General features: G+C 42.4%; 1 protein-coding gene across 1 annotated transcript in view; it reads right to left on the reverse strand.

Annotated features, from left to right (window-relative positions):
* Positions 1-17,515, reverse strand: part of AGO2 (argonaute RISC catalytic component 2) — a 52,925-nt gene continuing 35,410 nt past the window's right edge. Inside the window, exons 13-19 of the mRNA XM_087931797.1 lie at positions 17,317-17,476; positions 11,970-12,060; positions 10,964-11,158; positions 9,648-9,782; positions 9,063-9,164; positions 7,125-7,324; positions 1-4,287 (exon numbers count right to left, since the gene is read on the reverse strand). Of these exons, the coding sequence (XP_087787923.1) occupies positions 4,179-4,287; positions 7,125-7,324; positions 9,063-9,164; positions 9,648-9,782; positions 10,964-11,158; positions 11,970-12,060; positions 17,317-17,476 (992 nt within the window). The 3' untranslated portion in view covers positions 1-4,178. The remainder of the gene's footprint in view (positions 4,288-7,124; positions 7,325-9,062; positions 9,165-9,647; positions 9,783-10,963; positions 11,159-11,969; positions 12,061-17,316; positions 17,477-17,515) is intronic.

The following is a 17,515-nucleotide window of genomic DNA, read 5'->3' on the forward strand; positions in this document are numbered from 1 at the left end:
CTTCCTTCCTTCCTTCCTTCCTTCCTTCCTTTCTTTCGCATCTCAAGTCTACGAAAGCATTTAATATTAGGGCAAGAAGGAAACTCACAACTGACGGCGGGCGGGCTTGAGACCTAGGTGAACAGCCCCTTCCCCAACCCCCAGGAGGAAGTCACCCGGTTGGCTTTCTAAGTGGCACCCGGTCCCAAAAATCTCACGGCAGAGACACATCCTTAAAGCTAACAATTACAAGCTACCAGACCCATCTGAGCTGTTTGGCTACAACTGAACACGGCCATAATTGGTATTAAAAAAAAAAGAAGATTGCATCAAAGCTTATTTTTCAAAACATTCTTTCTCTACAAGACGGGTTTGTAAAACAAAGCTGAATCGGTATTTTAGAGCTGGTTTTCTTATAAAACGATTCCTGTGATAAGACTTGAAAGCACTTCCGTTCCTTATATTCCCCCTCCCCATCCAGCCCCTGTTTTCAAAAGCTATTTGTCTTGGTTCTCACGGAAAATTATCTGGGATCTCTGCAAAAATGAAATCATTCACCTGAGATATCAGTGTGGGGTTATAAGAATCACTGCAGGAAAGAGCTACCGAGAAAGTCGAATCCTTTTGTGTTTCCATTTAGAGTTTTGGTTTCTGCATATATTATCATTATTATTGAGGGGGGGAAAGACCCAGTTCCTGTGCATATTCAGAGCGCCCTATGTTTTCAAAGTGCATTGTCAGTTTTTCACAAAATAATAATAATAATAATAGTAACACCCCTTCTGTTCCCCGCTTGTCATATTGAACAATTAAAAGCCTTTTTTTTTTAAGGATTACGGTTATGGAAAGTTTAAAACGAGAACGAGAGAATGCATTTCTCCGCTCTATCGGAGCAAAAATTCATCCGATGCTTTCAAAAACTCATCCTATTCCTTCCGCCCTGGATGATGTGTACATAAACAGTAACTGTGGATGTAACTATCTGCACATTGAGGGATCTGTTTTAGAAGTTGGTGGTAAAGCCACCAAGACATCAAAAGCACTGCCCAGTAGCACCTAAATCCAGCGGATTGTTACTTTAGCCTGTTACTAGCTGGCAGGCATTGCAAGACTGCTGTGAGACTAGGCGGCTGTAGTTAGGAAGACAAAAAAGAAAAGAAAAAAAAAGATTCCATTTTAGCCCAGCTCTCACTGGCTGACGCTTTTTGAAGATTATGGGGAAATAAAAAAAAAATAGTAAAAATGTAAACACAACTATTCATTTAAGTGCTGCCTGGAAAAGAAAGCTATTTAAAACAGAATTTTAGTAGCAGGAATGAAATCCTAGTTTATATGTGTACTGCCTTCTTCCTATTATAGGATGGGCTTTCTTCCCTCTGCAGCTCATAATCCAACAATCTGCTGTAGTTGTTTGAATTCAAAAGGGAGATAAATTTTACAGTAAACACTTTGGTTCAAACGCTCCTAATTCGTGCTCCCCATAATTACCCATGAACTGTATTCGTAATGATCCTTTGATAAGATGTACTTTCCCAGTTTTATAAGCAGTTTTCCAAAAACGAAAAAAGGCATTGGAAATCAATGACATAATGTCAAATGTATCTGATAGTAGTAGGGAAACATTGTGCACGTAACGAAAAATGCACAACCAAAAGGAGAAATGTGTACAGGATTTGAGTGATGTTTCATTTTAATTTGAAAACAGGATGCGATGGGACTTCAAAATGGTTTCTCTCCCCTTTCTGGTCTCCCAACCTGACAATTGTTTTCCACTTCTATCCTGAATGCCATGGAGCAGATTTTACGATATCTGAAAAGCTGCAGAGAGAAATGGCCCTCCCAGGAGAAGGAAGGAAGGAGGAAGAGGACGAGGAAGAGGAAAGGTGAAATAGATTTTTTTTTTTTACTTTGTTTGTCGTTTCCTCTCTTTTCTTGGAGTAAACATTTTAACTTTGAAAATAAAATTGAAAAACTTATCAAAGAAAGGAGATGCTGTAATGTTGCTTAGCAAAACAGAGTGACACCCCCCCTCCCAAAAAAATATTAATAGTGCCTTAAATCTCTTTTTTCTTCTCTTAAGCCTATTAAGCAGCTGGAAGTTGCAGCTTACAAACTTTTTAAGACATTCTGCACACACCCTGAAAATCTCTCCCCGAAAACCCGTTTTTCAGGTGCATCTGTTTGGCAAAAGGTGGCAGGCACAGCTTTCCAGAGCTGCAGTCATCAACTGGCATAAAATGTGCACTAGGGCCTTAAAAATGTTTTGGGGGGGGGGCATTTATCCCATTCAGCCAACATCCATCGGTCTGAGCAAAGCCTAAGATTCCAAGCTTAGCTTAATCGCATTCTCAACATTTCACTCAATGGAGGTCGGGGACGCTTTCTCTCCCGGTGATGGCACCACTGCTCTTCAGAAGGAAATGAAAAATGAATCATAGAAAGGTTTCAAGAAAGATTTTTGTTTTTTTTAAAAAAAACATGCCTGGGAAAATTAGGACTTTTTTGTAAAGTCCCATCAGACTGGAAGAGGAAATAAGCTTCCTGACCCACAGTATTTTAGTAGTGTTCCTATTGTCTTTGTCAACAGTGCAACGGTAGCTTTGAATATTTGGTCTGATAAGTCTTGTGCGGGCTTAAGAGAAACTTGTATTCCTACCAGGCCTCTGGAGGGATTGTCTTCTTCAGAGCGAGCGGCCAAACAACAGATCTCCTTCCTTCCATTTCTCTGACTCAGATGATCCAACAGAAAATAATAATAATAATAATAATACTTTATGCGCTTGAAAGAATCGCAAAACTTCCTTTTGATGTTCTCGTCTAAACTACAGCCTGTGAATTCTCCTAAATCCTTCCAAGATACAAGGGGGAGAAAATGATATAAACACTAAGTACATCCCACCTCTGCCACACAAGGTAGTTGCATAATCCTGTTGTTGTTTTCTTAAAAGGGACAACACATCAGGTCCAGTTCTCCTTTGTTCACTTCAAGGAGATATAATAAACAAACCTCGTTAAAATGACCAAGGGAACCTGCTAAAAGCTACGGTGGGTGAATTCGACCCAAATCCCTCTCGTCCACTTTAAAACTCCACAGCATTCTTCAGTTTCTGATATGTTAAACAGAACTATGTTGAGCACTCTTTAGTAAATAAATATAAATAGCATCTATACTATCATGTTAATACTGTGAAACACATACAAATTTTACATTAATTCAAACATAACAGTGAAAGAGATTGTACTGTATCACCACAGACCCGTATTCTTTAGAAAAGCTTTGGAAAATTAAGTGTCACAGTCCTAGAGGACAAACTCCATGATTAGTAATCAAAATGGATTATTATTATTTTTTTTTAAGAAAAAATAAACTTTTTTTTTTTTAAAAAAAGTGGCACACTTCATTAATCTTTCAGTGGACCTAATAAAAAGTATAGATAAAACTTCTTTTTTTTTTTGTAACTGAAATAATTCCGTAACTCATCCTACAAAAAATTTTAAACAGCACAATGAAAGACATTCAAGAATTAACGTCAAAAATACATTTTTTTTTTTTTGCCCATAGACCTTCACAGACTTATCAATAAAGACAGCAAAGGATTCGCTCACTCCTTCTGCATCTCAGTACAAAATCACGACTTCACTGGCATCCAAACTAGTGCTTTTTGTTTTTTTTGTGGTTTTTTTTTTTAAGGAATAAAAGCAAATTCATTTTTTCCCCCCTCCCGGGCCCATTCCATCGGATCTTATAATTGGGTGTATTTCTTCGGATTATTACGAATAAGAGCATCTGAAAAAGTCATAACTAAAACGAGAAGTGTTGGTTTTTTTTTTTTTTTTTTAGCCCTGAGATCACAGCTCTAGTTAATTAGAAAAACATGGGTTTTCAATTTTGTTTGTTTTCGTTTCTCCCGACAAGCAGCTTTCGATTTTGGCATATCCACATGTCTTAAAAGCTGTGCAATTCTTTTTGTACGCTCAAGTCTGAAATTCTGGATGAAAAGCTTTCTTGCAAATAGAATCACAATCACCATCATCATCAGCCCATCCTTTCCCCACCCCCCCACCCCCCAAATATTTAAAAAATAAAGATGCATCACTCCTTTGCTGGCTGTTGCGGTAGCTCGGGCAACTGTTGGTCTAAGTGCAGCTGGTCTCTTGTGAATCCAACTCAGAACTGAGTTCCTCAACACGGCCAGAGGTCAAGCAAAGTACATGGTGCGCAAAGTATCTTGGTGGACCTGGACAGCTTTCGCGAGAGCTTGGTGATCGCGCCCGTTGCTCTGCCCAGAAGTGTGGCTCCCTTCGGCGCTGATGGGGGGGAAGGAAGGAGAAAAAAAAAAACATAGATTTAAACCAGAGTCTGAAATGCCCAGGGAGATTCTCCATCTGTGATGACCCAAGAAGGGCGTGGCACCGAGGCAACACAGTCAAATAAGCAAGAAGTATCCCTTTAATACCTCCAACTTTGCCACCGATGTCCAGTTACCTTCGTCTGGAAAAAAAAACTCTCCCAAGAATAGTCTTTAAGTGGAGGAAATTCAAAACAAAGTACATACAAATTGTAAATAAAAATCCACACAAACCACGCTGCAGTAATTAAGTGGACGGGGCAGGATAAGGAATTGCAGACTTCAAAGGCAAACAAAGCACACACAGTTGGGAAGACGCCAGGAACCCAGATAAGACTTGATGATACCAAATAATTCGCAATTTGCTCCCAACAACTTGTTGTGCGCAGCTTCCCTTTTTTAAACACTGTGTTCCCAGATGCAGCTAATGAAGGGAATCAGGGCCCTTTCCTCCCCCCTAAGGCACACAGCTCATGTTGCTCTCTTCTCTGTTCCTCCCTGCATATCCTAGGATGAAGAGGGGGTGGGCCTGGGTCTTCCTCCAAATTCTCTTGCTCTACCTCTCCCCTGCTCCGCCCAGCCGGACTGTGCCCTTCCCCAGTTTCTTCCACAACCAACGGAGCCACACTCCCATTCCCTGCCAGCTGCTCAGCCTCCCCCTCCAAATCAGATTCCGACAGGGGCATGACATCATGATCCAGGTCAGGGTTGTCCCAAAGGTGCTTTTTTCAGGAGGCAACTGGGCTTCCTGGTTTTTCTTTGAAGAGGTTTTGCTTCTCATCCAAGAAGCTTCTTCAGCTCTATCTGGATGGTGGGGAATGGGAGGATCGATACTCCTTGCAGACAGCTGGTCATTTGCATTCTTTTTGAGAGTCGCTGAGGTCACCTGTGTCCTCAGGGTCACCTGAGTAGTGCAAATGGGTGTGGAACAGTTCCCAGAAGGCTCCATACTGATTTGCACTACTCAGGTGACCCTTGACGACAAAGATAAAACTCCAGGTGGCTTTAATGACTCTCTAAAAAGTACGCAAATGACCATCTGTCTGCAAGGAATATAAACCTTTCCATATCCCACCATCCAGTCAGAGCTGAAGAAGCCTCTTGGATGAGAAGCAAAACGTCTTCAAAGAAAAAGAAGAAAGTCTAGTTGCCTCCTGAAAAAAAGCACCTTTGGGACCCCAAGACAGAAATCCATCTCCAAGCATTCAAAAGTATGAGATTAGTGCAGTTACATATTAAAACATTTTAGGCTGTTGTTAATATTATACAATTTGATGCAGATTTAAAATTAGTCTCCTTCTTTCTCAGCATATTTTTATTTTATTATTTTATAGGTAGTCCTCAGCTTACAAGCACAATTTTGATCATGTGACTATGGGGATACTGCAATGGCTGTTAAGTGTGAAAAAATGGTCATGAGTCACTTTTTTCAGTGCCGTTGTAACTTTGAACGGTCACCAAGTGAACTGTTGTTAAGTGTAGGACTACCTGTATTTTATGTTAGTTTATTTCAAACATTACCGTATTTACCGGACTAGAAGCCGCTACTTTTTTCCCCACGCTTTGAACCCTGCAGCTTGTACAACGATGCGGCTATAGATCTATAGATTTTTCTTCACTAACTGCCATCAGGGGGCGCAAAAACATGACAGGCCAAGAGTTTGATGCAAAGAAGAAGACACTACCGGTAGTTTTTGGCGCACTCGACACAAGCAGCCCGACATGCACGAACGCAAAATATTTTTCACACCCTCATCATGGAAAGTACACGAAGAAAAGCATATGATGCAGCTTTTAAGTTGAAAGCAATCGAACTGTCTATCCAGGAAGGAAATAGAGCTGCTGCGCGTAAGCCTGACGTTAATGAATCAAGGGTGAGACGCTGGAGACCTCTGGCCGCATGCGAGGAGCATTCTCCTCTTTCTGTGTAAATATCTCATTTCACAACGTATATATCTGCGGCTTATAGTCAGTCTGGGGCGTCTAATATATGTAAAAATATTTTTTTTCTTTTAAAATTTAGTGGGTGAGGGTTATAGTCCGATGCGCTCTACAGTCCGGTAAATACGGTATATAGCCACTTCTCTTTCAATTAACTCTGGGCGGCTCCCAATTAGAAACTAAAACAATAAAAACAATGAAATCATTTTATAGCTATAAAATCCCATTAAAACATTCAAAAAACAAAAAAAAGAGAAAAACTCTGGAGGCAACCAGTTCCGTTTTCTTTATTTCTGTACTCTGCCCAGACAGAAAAAGGAGCTCTGAATTTGAATTTCTTCTTCCCAGAATGATTCGTTCAGACTCGTAGCTAGACTTACCTGTGGGTGGCTTGAGATAGTCCTCAACTTATGACCACAATTGAGCCCAAAATTTCCACCACAAAGCAAGACAGTTCTTAGGTGAATTTTGCCCCATTTTGTAACCTTTCCTGCCACAGTTGTTAAGTGAATCATTGTAGCTGTTAAGTTAGTAACATGGTTGTTAAGGGAATCCGGCTTCCCTGTTGACTTGGCTTCTCAGAACGTTGCAAAAGGGGATCACTTGGGATCCTGCAACCGTCGTAAATATGAGTCCTGGGACCCTGCAATTGTCGTAAATAAACTGGTTGCCAAGCGGCTGAATTTTGATCACATGACCACGGGGATGCTGCAATGGTCGTAAGGGTGAAACACAGGTCATAAGTCCCCCTTTTTTGGCTGACTGATGTTGAAACGTCAAATGGTCAGTAAGAGAACAGCTGTAAGTCAAAAACTCCCTGCGTTCATTTGACCAAACTATGCCCCTATCCCTCACCTGTCGTGCTCTTTATCCACCAAATGATACCTGGCTCTGAAGGCCACCAGGTGTGCATAGTAGGCTGGCGCAGGGATGGAAACAGATCGAGTACACCGGACGTAGGTATGACATAGTTGGTAAGTGAGGATCTGGAGTTCGTCTGAAGAGAAGCGATTGTCATCCCAGAGAACGTGGTAATGAGATGGTCTGCTTGTGCCCTGAAAATGGACCACAAACAAAGTTAAGGAAAGATCTCTATCTCTCCACCGGTCAACCTTCTCTTGGCAAGAGGTCCACTCCAGACTTCCAGAAAATGCCCAGAAGCAGCCTTTCTATTTTGAAGGACGAAAGTAACCAACGAGCACTGAGAACGTGGTTCCTTTTCTATGGCTCTTAATTAAGGTCATGGAAAATCAAAGGACCCACTCCATACCCAAAGATGCTTTTTCAGGAGGCAACTGGACTTTCCTGTTTTCTTCTTTGAAGACATTTCACTTCTCATCCAAGAAGCTTCTTCAGCTCTGACCAGATGGTGGAGAAAAATCACGGACTACAGGAACCAGGAGCACCACTCAGGTATCCCTGAGGACACAGATAAACCTCCAAGTGGCCTCAACGGCCCTCTAAAAGGATGCAAATGACCAGCTCTCCGCAAGGAATATCAATCCTTCCATTCTTCTTCACCATCCTGTCAGAGCTGAAGAAGCTTCTTGGATGAGAAGCAAAATGTCTTCTAAGAAAAAACAAGAAAGTCCCGTTGCCTCCTGAAAAAAAAAGCACCTTTGGGACAACCATGACCTGGATAATAACTGAGAATCTCTACAGATCCAAACTATAGACAGCCTTCTGTTGGTTCAGCCTTCCATCCTTCCGAGGTCGGTAACATGAAGACCCAGATTGTTGAGGACAAGATACTGACTCTCTCAACTGCTTAGAGAGGGCTGTAAAGCACCTTGAAGTGGTATATAAGTCTTAAGTGCTATTGCTATATGTGAAATCATCACCTGTGTAGAGAAGCTGTACACGAGAATCACACTATAACTTTCTGCCTCATTTATTACTGACATCAGAGGTAAGAGAAGCATGGGATAGAATCAACATGTTAAGATGGAGGGTAAATTCACAGGGTCTGAAAGGGAGTGACTGCAAAGAAAACAATAACTTGTTTGCTCAGACTGAAATGTATACTTTGGTTTAAATGCATAAATGAAATGTAGTCTAGTTTGGTTTAAGGGTTAAATCACCAAGCTAGAAAACAGAAGGTGAGTTCTGGTCCCACCTTAGGCATGAAAGCCAAATGGGTGACTTTGGGCCAAACTTTCTCAGCCCAGCCAATTTCACAGGGTTGTTTGGGGGTGGGAGGAATAGGAAGAGGAAAGAGTGTTAAGATATGTTCACTGCTTTGAGTTGTTTATGAAAATGATAAAGAGAAGATCATAGATTAGATTAGATTAGATTAGATTAGATTAGATTAGAAGATAGATAGATAGATAGATAGATAGATAGATAGATAGATAGATAGATAGATATAGATAGACAGACAGAGATAGAGATGATAGACAAACAGATATAAACAGACATAATGAGAGATAAGATGTAGATACAGATACTATAGACACACACACACACACACACACACACGCTAATGCAAACAGACTTTCAGAACAAAGGGCATGTGCTCACTCAGAATGTAGACATAGTATGATCAAAGCATTTGCAATGTAAAACTCTACTTCTCTCTCTCTTAATTATGTTTATTTGGAATTCCTGAGAACTTGTTGAGTGGGGAGGAGAAACCCTTTCTCTCCTTTCACGCTGCACAGAAGAGACTGAAAGTAAGTGTCATTGACACTAAAAGCTAGAGAAGTGGAACACGTTCAACCACACGCACAGGCAGATGAGAAGGATCTGACCCAGAGCTGAGGACACCCAGGAGGTGGTGCATCCGTAAGATACCTGAATACCAGCATGACTACACAGATAGAAGTCAAACTCCGAAGGGTGGGTGATTTTTGTGTCCACAGTGGTGCCTGCTGGAATGTTTCCACTTTTCCCAACCTGTGGAAATAAAACCAAAGGATGGAAGAATTGTCACTGTGACGCCAAAAAAAGAATAAAGTCAAAAAGTTGTTTCATTAAAAGTCTGCTATTACTATTAATCCTCCCATCCTTCCTTTTACCCATCTCCTCCCACTTATAACTGTATGACTGTAACTTCGTTGCTTGCATCCTCATGATTTATATTGACTGTTTCCTAGTATGATTTGATTGCTTATTGCACCCTATGACTATCATTAAATGTTGTACCGGATGTTTCTCGACTCTTGACAGATGCATCTTTTCTTTTATGTACACTGAGAGCATTTGCACCAAGACAAGTTCCTTGTGTGTCCAATCACACTTGGCCAATAAAAAGTTCTATTCTATTCTATTTGCCAATTTAGAGGTCACAGTAATAGGGCAGGTTGATGACTAGCAATTTCTTATTTCATCACTTGCCAACTTATCTGCCCCCCAAAACCAAAAATATGCAATACTTACTCTTTCATTTTTGTCGGTGCAAAAGAGCCTGGTGTGATGCCTCTTCTGCACCACAATGAACGTAATCCCTGGCTGGTAATCTTTTTCTAGCTTAATGCAGGCTTCTCGGATAGCCAGCAATTCATGATGAAGAACCTGCACCAAGAAAAACGGGAGGGAGAGGGAAGGGATAGCTTGAAACGTTACCAATAGGAAAACTTCTTCCTACCCTGTTTATCTGTTATCTTCCTTCAGGTATTCTTCATCACCTGCAGCGAAACAGGTGATCTGAAGCATGTAAAAAACACCAGGACCAGCCCCACATTCTTGACTTAATGAGGTTAAACTGGCAAGATCAGGGATCTTTAAAAAATGTATATGCGTCCAGGCATGCTACTCTGTTGGGCAAAACACAACCTTGTTATCACAACCCTGCAGTCATTCATTGTAAAGATCTGGTTTAGACAACACTAAATCCAGATAATTTAGAGGGAGGCTCTGGGTCAGAAACAAAGCAGGAATGCTCCTGCATTTACAAGGAGCCAACTTTTTTTTTTTTTTTAAAGAGTCACAGGTAGTCCTCGATTTACGATCACAACGGAGCCCAAACTGTCTAAGCAAAACATTTGTTAAGTGAGTCTTGCCCCGTTTTAAGTGAGTCTTCCCCTTAGTGAAGCAAACCAGCGTCCGCATTTCCTGCATCAAATGAAGAGAGCACATCTTTCTCCTTCTGTCCTGGCCACTTTCTACAGAGGCACAGTTTAGAGCGTTTTAACAAACTGCATCCCCTGTTTGGTTTGGTGGAGGCATTGCCTGAGGTAGAAAGTCCATACAGAGCGTGGTGAGGACAGCGGAGAAGGTTATAGGAAGCTCGCTTTCCGTTATTCAGGATGCTGCTTACAAGCGCCATGTGATGAGAGCTCGAAGCGTTGTTTGAGACCTCACACACCCACTTTACAGTCTGTTGTTGCTGCTCCCCATCGGGGGAAGGTTTCGAAGTATTTCTAGCAGGACTACCAGATTCTGGAACAGCTATGTTCCCGAGGGCATCTGTCTGATAAACTCGCAAGATTCATTTTTCTCGCCACAGTACATGTATACATCTGTACTAGACTATATTGTTTATCTGTGTCATATATGTGGGTATATACATACTTTTGTATGTTATTTATTAACAGTATTTTGCCATGTTTATGTAGTGTCTGTTGGAGGCGGTGACCCTTTGAGAGTTGTACGCAACAAAATTTCATTTTCATGTATGCCGATTAGCGTGCATTCCCAGTGACTATAGAGTTATTCTAAGTCTAAGCCTGAGAAAAGGAAAGCAAGACCAGAACCTGTTGAAACTGCCCCTCGGAAACACCGTCTCTATAGAAAATGATCCGCGTTGGCTTGAATCGAGTTGATTTGTAAAACTGGATCAGCAGCTCCCTAACCATGGCAGCCAAGTCTTGAATTATTTCTTGGCGGTGCTGCTGGACTCTCACAGTGGCACAGTAGCGGTTCGGATGGGCATCCATGCTGCCTACAACCTGGGGGAGAAAGCAAGGATGTTTCTTGTGAAGAAACAAACAAACAAACAAAGCAACAAAAGAAGACCGCAGAATTTAGCACACAGCGATTTTAAGGAATGTTCCTCCTTTTGGGTTACGGCAGTATCTGCAACTGAAATAAAGCCTGTAGCAGTTCCACAGGGAAAAGGGGCTTATAAGTACAGAATTCCCAGCCAGTCTGTTGTTTGGGAATTTGGGAAGCAGCAATTCCATCGCACCTGGAATCCGTCACATGGAGACAGGTTCACACAAGACAAGAGCCATAAAGCCAACAATGACGGGGTGATTGCAGACGCACAGAGAAGAAAAATTACTCATAAAACCACATTTTCCAAAAGCACACCCACCCTAGATAAAGTCAGTGAAACAGGCCTGCCATAAAAGCAGGAAAAACGACTATCCTAAAGAATTAAGAAGGGCTTTTTAAGGCAATTAATTCCAAGAGAAGACTTCTTCAGAAATATTTTGGACAAAGGATGGGGGAAAAGAAAGATGGTTACGTAGGAAAAATAATGTCAGGTCAAATACGGATACAAGAATGAAAATGCAGACAAAACTAAGATTGTTGCAATATATCCAGCAGTAATCAACCAGGGGGGGGAAATATATGTGTTTTTTGTCTTTTGGGCCTTTTTTTTTTTAATGCTCATTTTTTAACATTCTAATTTTTCTTTTTGTGTTGTTTTTTTTTCTTTTCCTTTCTGGAACTTGTATTTTAATGTTTTGAATAATTACTAGTTAAAAAAAAAACAGAAAGAAAATCCAGGCGACAAATGCCTCTTTTACTCACAGCAGCAATAGATGGTTTCTTCCCATCTCCAGCTGGTGGATGAGTGACGTCAGCACCAAGGAAGATGACAGGCTGTTGAAATACCGGAGGCCTAAATGAAGGGGAAGCATAGCAAATATTTGTATAACGCAACCAAGGAGGCGAGCGTAGCTTTGCGTGTTCTCCAGGAAACTACAGAGCACCCGTTACACAACTCCTCTTGGCCAGCATGTTTCCACCTGATGGAAGGGTCCAAGGCTGTTGGGCACCATCTCTCTACCTTGGACCTGAGTGGTTCAACGGCTTAGAAGCATCCATGGCATTTCTCGCTCGGCCCATCCGTGCCAGGTGATGCGATAACGTAACTTCTCAATAGAAGAACCCGGTAAGAGCTCAGCAGGATCAGGCTGGGCCCCAAAACTTGCAGAATTCGAATGGCCAACCGCATGGACTGAGAGAGCTTAGAAACAGCAACAGAAATGCGTAGCCTTCCTGTGATTCTCAACAGCTGGCATTTAAAGTACATGTATCTGTAGACTAGCTCGATCCCCGTGCTTCGCTACGAAACTATGTGGTCGGGCTTAGTTTATGGGGAGGAAAATAAGGGGTTGGGGGTGGGGATTCTGCCTCTGCCTACCAGCATCCATCGGTATTCATCTGGCTAGCGTCCTGTCAGTGTGTGAGGCTGTTTGGAAACTGAAACAGTATTTGCTGTGTGAGCAAGGAGACAGCAAGGAGCCTGGGCGTGGCTTAGCTCAACTGTTCTGCACTAAAGCTGCTTGGTGTTGTGAAACTGAAACTCCTCTCCTCTGGTTTTGTTTTGCATTTGGAGCAGATTTCCTTTCAGGTGGGGAAGGAAAGTAGAACTCCTTAGCATCAGAGTGTGTTAATAATAAGAATAATATAGGAAGTACTAATAGCTCTGATGGTCCTTTTGAAAAATCCTTTCTTATTGAGCACCTAGAAGCCAAGAGGAACATAGGTGCCAAATTTCAAGTTTGTAGGCTTTATGGTTCTGGAGATATTGTGATGATGCATGAATGGTCTTTCGCTATCTATCTATCTATCTATCAATCAATCTATCAATCTATCTATCTATCTATAATAGATTGAGATAGATTGAAATAGATTGAGATATATACATATATTGAGAGAGATTGAGAGATTGAGAGCTTATGGACAACCATCACCACTGTAGCTAGGGACAATCTAGCTGGGTGAAATTTGCCTAACTCCAAGTACAGTTAGACCTTGACTTAACCAGCATTCCTTTAGCAACCATTTAAAGTTACAAAGTTGCTGCAATCACATGATCAAAATTCAGATGCTTGACAACTTTCATGTATTTGAGGGTTGCAATGTTCTGGGGGGTGGGGGTGGGTGTGTCACATAAACTTCATTTGCAACTTTTGTAGCTAGCTTCCTACAAGCGAAGTAACGTGGGGAGGCAGATTTGCTGAACAATTGTGTAACTCAATTAAGAAATGCAATTTAAAAAGGCTGTAAAATTGGGTGCAACTCACCTTGGTTAGAGACAGACATTACTGTCCCAATTGTGGTTGTAAGTCGAGGACAACCTGTACTCTGAGTCCTGTAATGCCTCTAATTTCTACACCATTACAGGTAGTCCTCAACTTACAACAACAATTCAGCCCAAAATCGCTAAGTGAGACATTTGTTAGGTGAATCTTGCCCCATTTTACGACCTTTCTTGCCTCAGCGGTTAAGTGAATCTAGCTCCCCTGTGGACTTTTCCTTGTCAGAAGGTCACAAATGGGGAACCACGTGATCCCGGGACACTCAAACCGTCGTAAAGATGAGTCAGTTGCCAAGGAGCTAGATTTTGATCATGTCGCCATGGAGATTTGCAAAACAAAAAAAAAAAAAACCAGTCATAAGTCAATATTGCCAACAACTTCAAACAGTCACTAAATGAACTGTTATGAATTAAGGACTACCTGTAATGACTTTTTATACCTCTGTTATATTAAGACTTCTCTTTTAAGCTGAAAAGAATCAAGCAATACAAAGTTTTTTCTTATTTTGCAGAGACGTAGCTCCAGCCAGCCCTGGTGAAGACGCGTGCATGGGATTTTTCATAACTCTGTTTGGCCAAGCCTCCAATCAAGCCCCATTACAAGCTGTTTTGGCACTAACGCCGCAGGAGGCTGCTACCAAAAAGCCATAAGTGGACCTGGAGAGAGAGATGTAACCAGATCTCCTGAAGAAACATACGGTGGTCATGGAAGAGGCCCACAACCCAGTTCGTTTTCCTGGCTTTTCTTCTTGGTGATCGTATTCCAGAGACATGGGGATAATCAAATTGACCTTTCCATCAGGACTCACGATAGAAAAATCTGTAAGGAGGGCTACCACTGGTGCCGAGTAAGGTTAAAATATGATAGCAATAGCATTTAGACTTATATACCGCTTCACAGTGCTTTACAGCCCTCTCTAAGTGGTTTACAGAGTCAGCCTCTTGCCCCCCAACAATCTGGGTCCTCATTTTAGCCACCTTGGAAAGGACGGGAGGCTGAGTCAACCTTGAGCCTGGTGGGATTTGAACTGCCAAACTGCAGACAGCCAGCAGTTGGCAGAAGTAGCCCGTAGTACTGCACTCTAACCACCGGGCCACTTCGGCATAGAAACCCGAGGTTTCTCCTGGGCTCAGAACTAAATGACAAAGGAGCCAAGAGCATTATTTTTTTAACCAGCTTTTAAGGGTCGTTTTGAGGAAAGCAAAACCTCGTAAGTCATTCATGCTCCAGCTGCTGGTGCATCGCGGAACGATAGCCAGCAATGGAGACCGCTGGGAGCTGTAACGGATCTGGGATGCCTACAATTCCTCCATCCGTTTCCAACTTATTCCTAAACAAAACAGTGGCAGTGATGTGGGACTCTCTTTCAAAGTGGCCCAGAGGCTACAAGTGGAGAATGTAGCCGGCCAGTTGTTTAGAAACCTCCCCCACCCAAAAAGAACTAGAGCATGATTGTTTGTTTGTTCGTTTGTTGCCTTTATTAGTTTGATAAATAACTCAAGGTGGCTAATATACCTAATATTCCTTTCTCCTCAGATTCTTTGCATCAGTTGATCAGTAGTTGATCTTCAGACTCATTCAAAATGTTGTTGCCCATTAAAGTTCAGATTACTTAATTTCTAAGTATTTCTAGGGTTAGATGCTCTAGTTGTTCCTAGCTGACAAGTCAAATTAGAGTGCTGTCAATAAACCATGGTTAAACTGTAAAGTAGCACACTATGAGGGCCAATAGGACATTTTCTTTCCCCTCTTGCCCATTCAAATTGTTATACACTGCTCAAAAAAATAAAGGGAACGCTTAACCAACACAATGTAACTCCAAGTCAATCACACTTCTGTGAAATCAAACTGTCCACTTAGGTAGCAACACTGACAATCAATTTCACATGCTGTTGTGCAAATGGAATAGACAACAGGTGGAAAGCAGAGGCAGTTAGCAAGACATCCCCAATAAAGGAGAGGTTCTGCAGGTGGTGACCACAGACCACTTCTCAGTTCCTACGCTTTCTGGCTGGTGGTTTGGTCACTTTTGAATGCTGGCGGTGCTTTCACTCTAGTGGTAGCATGAGACGGAGTCTACAACCCACACAAGTGGCTCAGGTAGTGCAGCTCATCCAGGATGGCACATCAATGCGAGCTGTGGCAAGAAGGTTTGCTGTGTCTGTCAGCGTAGTGTCCAGAGCATGGAGGCACTACCAGGAGACAGGCCAGTACATCAGGAGACGTGGAGGAGGCCGTAGGAGAGCAACAATCCAGCATCAGGACCGCTGCCTCCGCCTTTGTGCGAGGAGGGACAGGAGGAACACTGCCAGAGCCTTGCAAAATGACCTCCAGCTGGCCACAGATGTGCATTTGGCCGCTCAAACGGTCAGAAACAGACTCCATGAGGGTGGCATGAGGGCCCAACGTCCACAGGTGGGGGGTTGCGCTTACAGCCCAACACCGTGCAGGACGTTTGGCATTTGCCAGAGAACACCAAGATTGGCAAATTCGCCACTGGCACCCTATGCTCTTCACAGATGAAAGCAGGTTCACACTGAGCACATGGGACAGACGTGACAAGGTCTGGAGACACCGTGGAGAACGTTCTGCTACCTGCAACATCCTCCAGCATGACCGGTTTGGCAGTGGGTCAGTAATGGTGTGGGGTGGCATTTCTTTAGGGGGCCGCACAGCCCTCCATGTGCTCGCCAGAGGTAGCCTGACTGCCATTAGGTACTGAGATGAGATCCTCAGACCCCTTGTGAGACCATATGCTGGTGCGGTTGGCCCTGGGTTCCTCCTAATGCACGATAATGCTAGACCTCATGTGGCTGAAGTGTGTCAGCAGTTCCTGCAAGATGAAGGCACTGATGCTATGGACTGGCCCGCCCATTCCTCAGACCTGAGTCCAATTGAGCACATCTGGGACATCATGTCTCGCTCCATCCACCAACGCCACGTTGCACCACAGACTGTCCAGGAGTTGGGGGATGCTTTAGTCCAGGTGTGGGAGGAGATCCCTCAGGAGACCATCCGCCACCTCATCAGGAGCATGCCCAGGTGTTGTAGGGAGGTCATACAGGCAAGTGGAGACCACACACACTACTGAGCCTCATTTTGACTTGTTTTAAGGGCATAACATCAAAGTTGGATCAGCCTGTAGTGTTTTTTTCCACTTTAATTTTGAGTGTAACTCCAAATCCAGACCTCCATGGGTTGCTAAATTTGATTTTTCATTGATAATTTTTGTGTGATTTTGTTGTCAGCACATTCAACTATGTAATGAACAAAGTATTTAATAAGAATGTTTCATTCATTCAGATCTAAGACGTCTTATTTTTGTGTTCCCTTTATTTATTTTTTGAGCAGTGTATAAACACAACATGTAATAGTTTAAGTCTTGAAGTATTATCCTCTTTTTCAGAATCAACAGCCTGGAAATGAATGAAATTTATAATTATTTTGCGTTCCCCTCCTTCAACCACAAAACTAGTCACAACTGGGAGGGTTGCTTGAGGCAATATAAACAAGAGGCCTTCACAACTTCCAGCTTGATCTTTTCAAAACACAATTCAAAAGTTTTGGGATTCTGCCTTGTTATAAGGCATTAATTAGGATCTAACCACAAAAACCAAGCGGATTTTTTTTTTAATTGCCGCAGAATAAAATGACTCCCTGTTGAACAGAACTGTTTGCTTGGATTTGTTTGAAAAAAATAAATCGCACATTAACTGCAAATTGGATAACTACACAAATTGTCCGGCCAACACAATGCATGAACGAGCTGCTTTCTTTCTCCAGCAGCACAGGGCCAGTGGGGTACTTAGTCATACCCTGAAAATGCTTACCTTCCTTGTGGCAATAAAATGTTATTAACTCCTCCTAATTTGACATTGATCTTTAAGCACAGGTTGGAAAGTGTCTGTGGGGTAGTCCTTTGCACATTTTTCATCTGCACACACTGCGTGGCCATTCCCAGCACGGTGTCACCGACACGCTTCACTTCGGCTGCCGAGTCGGAGAAATGAAAAGAGATGCTATTAAACC

Source organism: Pseudonaja textilis, chromosome 3, assembly GCF_049901715.1.
Source record: "Pseudonaja textilis isolate UNSWEBS1 chromosome 3, rPseTex1.2, whole genome shotgun sequence".
In the NCBI taxonomy this organism is placed as follows: Eukaryota; Metazoa; Chordata; class Lepidosauria; order Squamata; family Elapidae; genus Pseudonaja; species Pseudonaja textilis.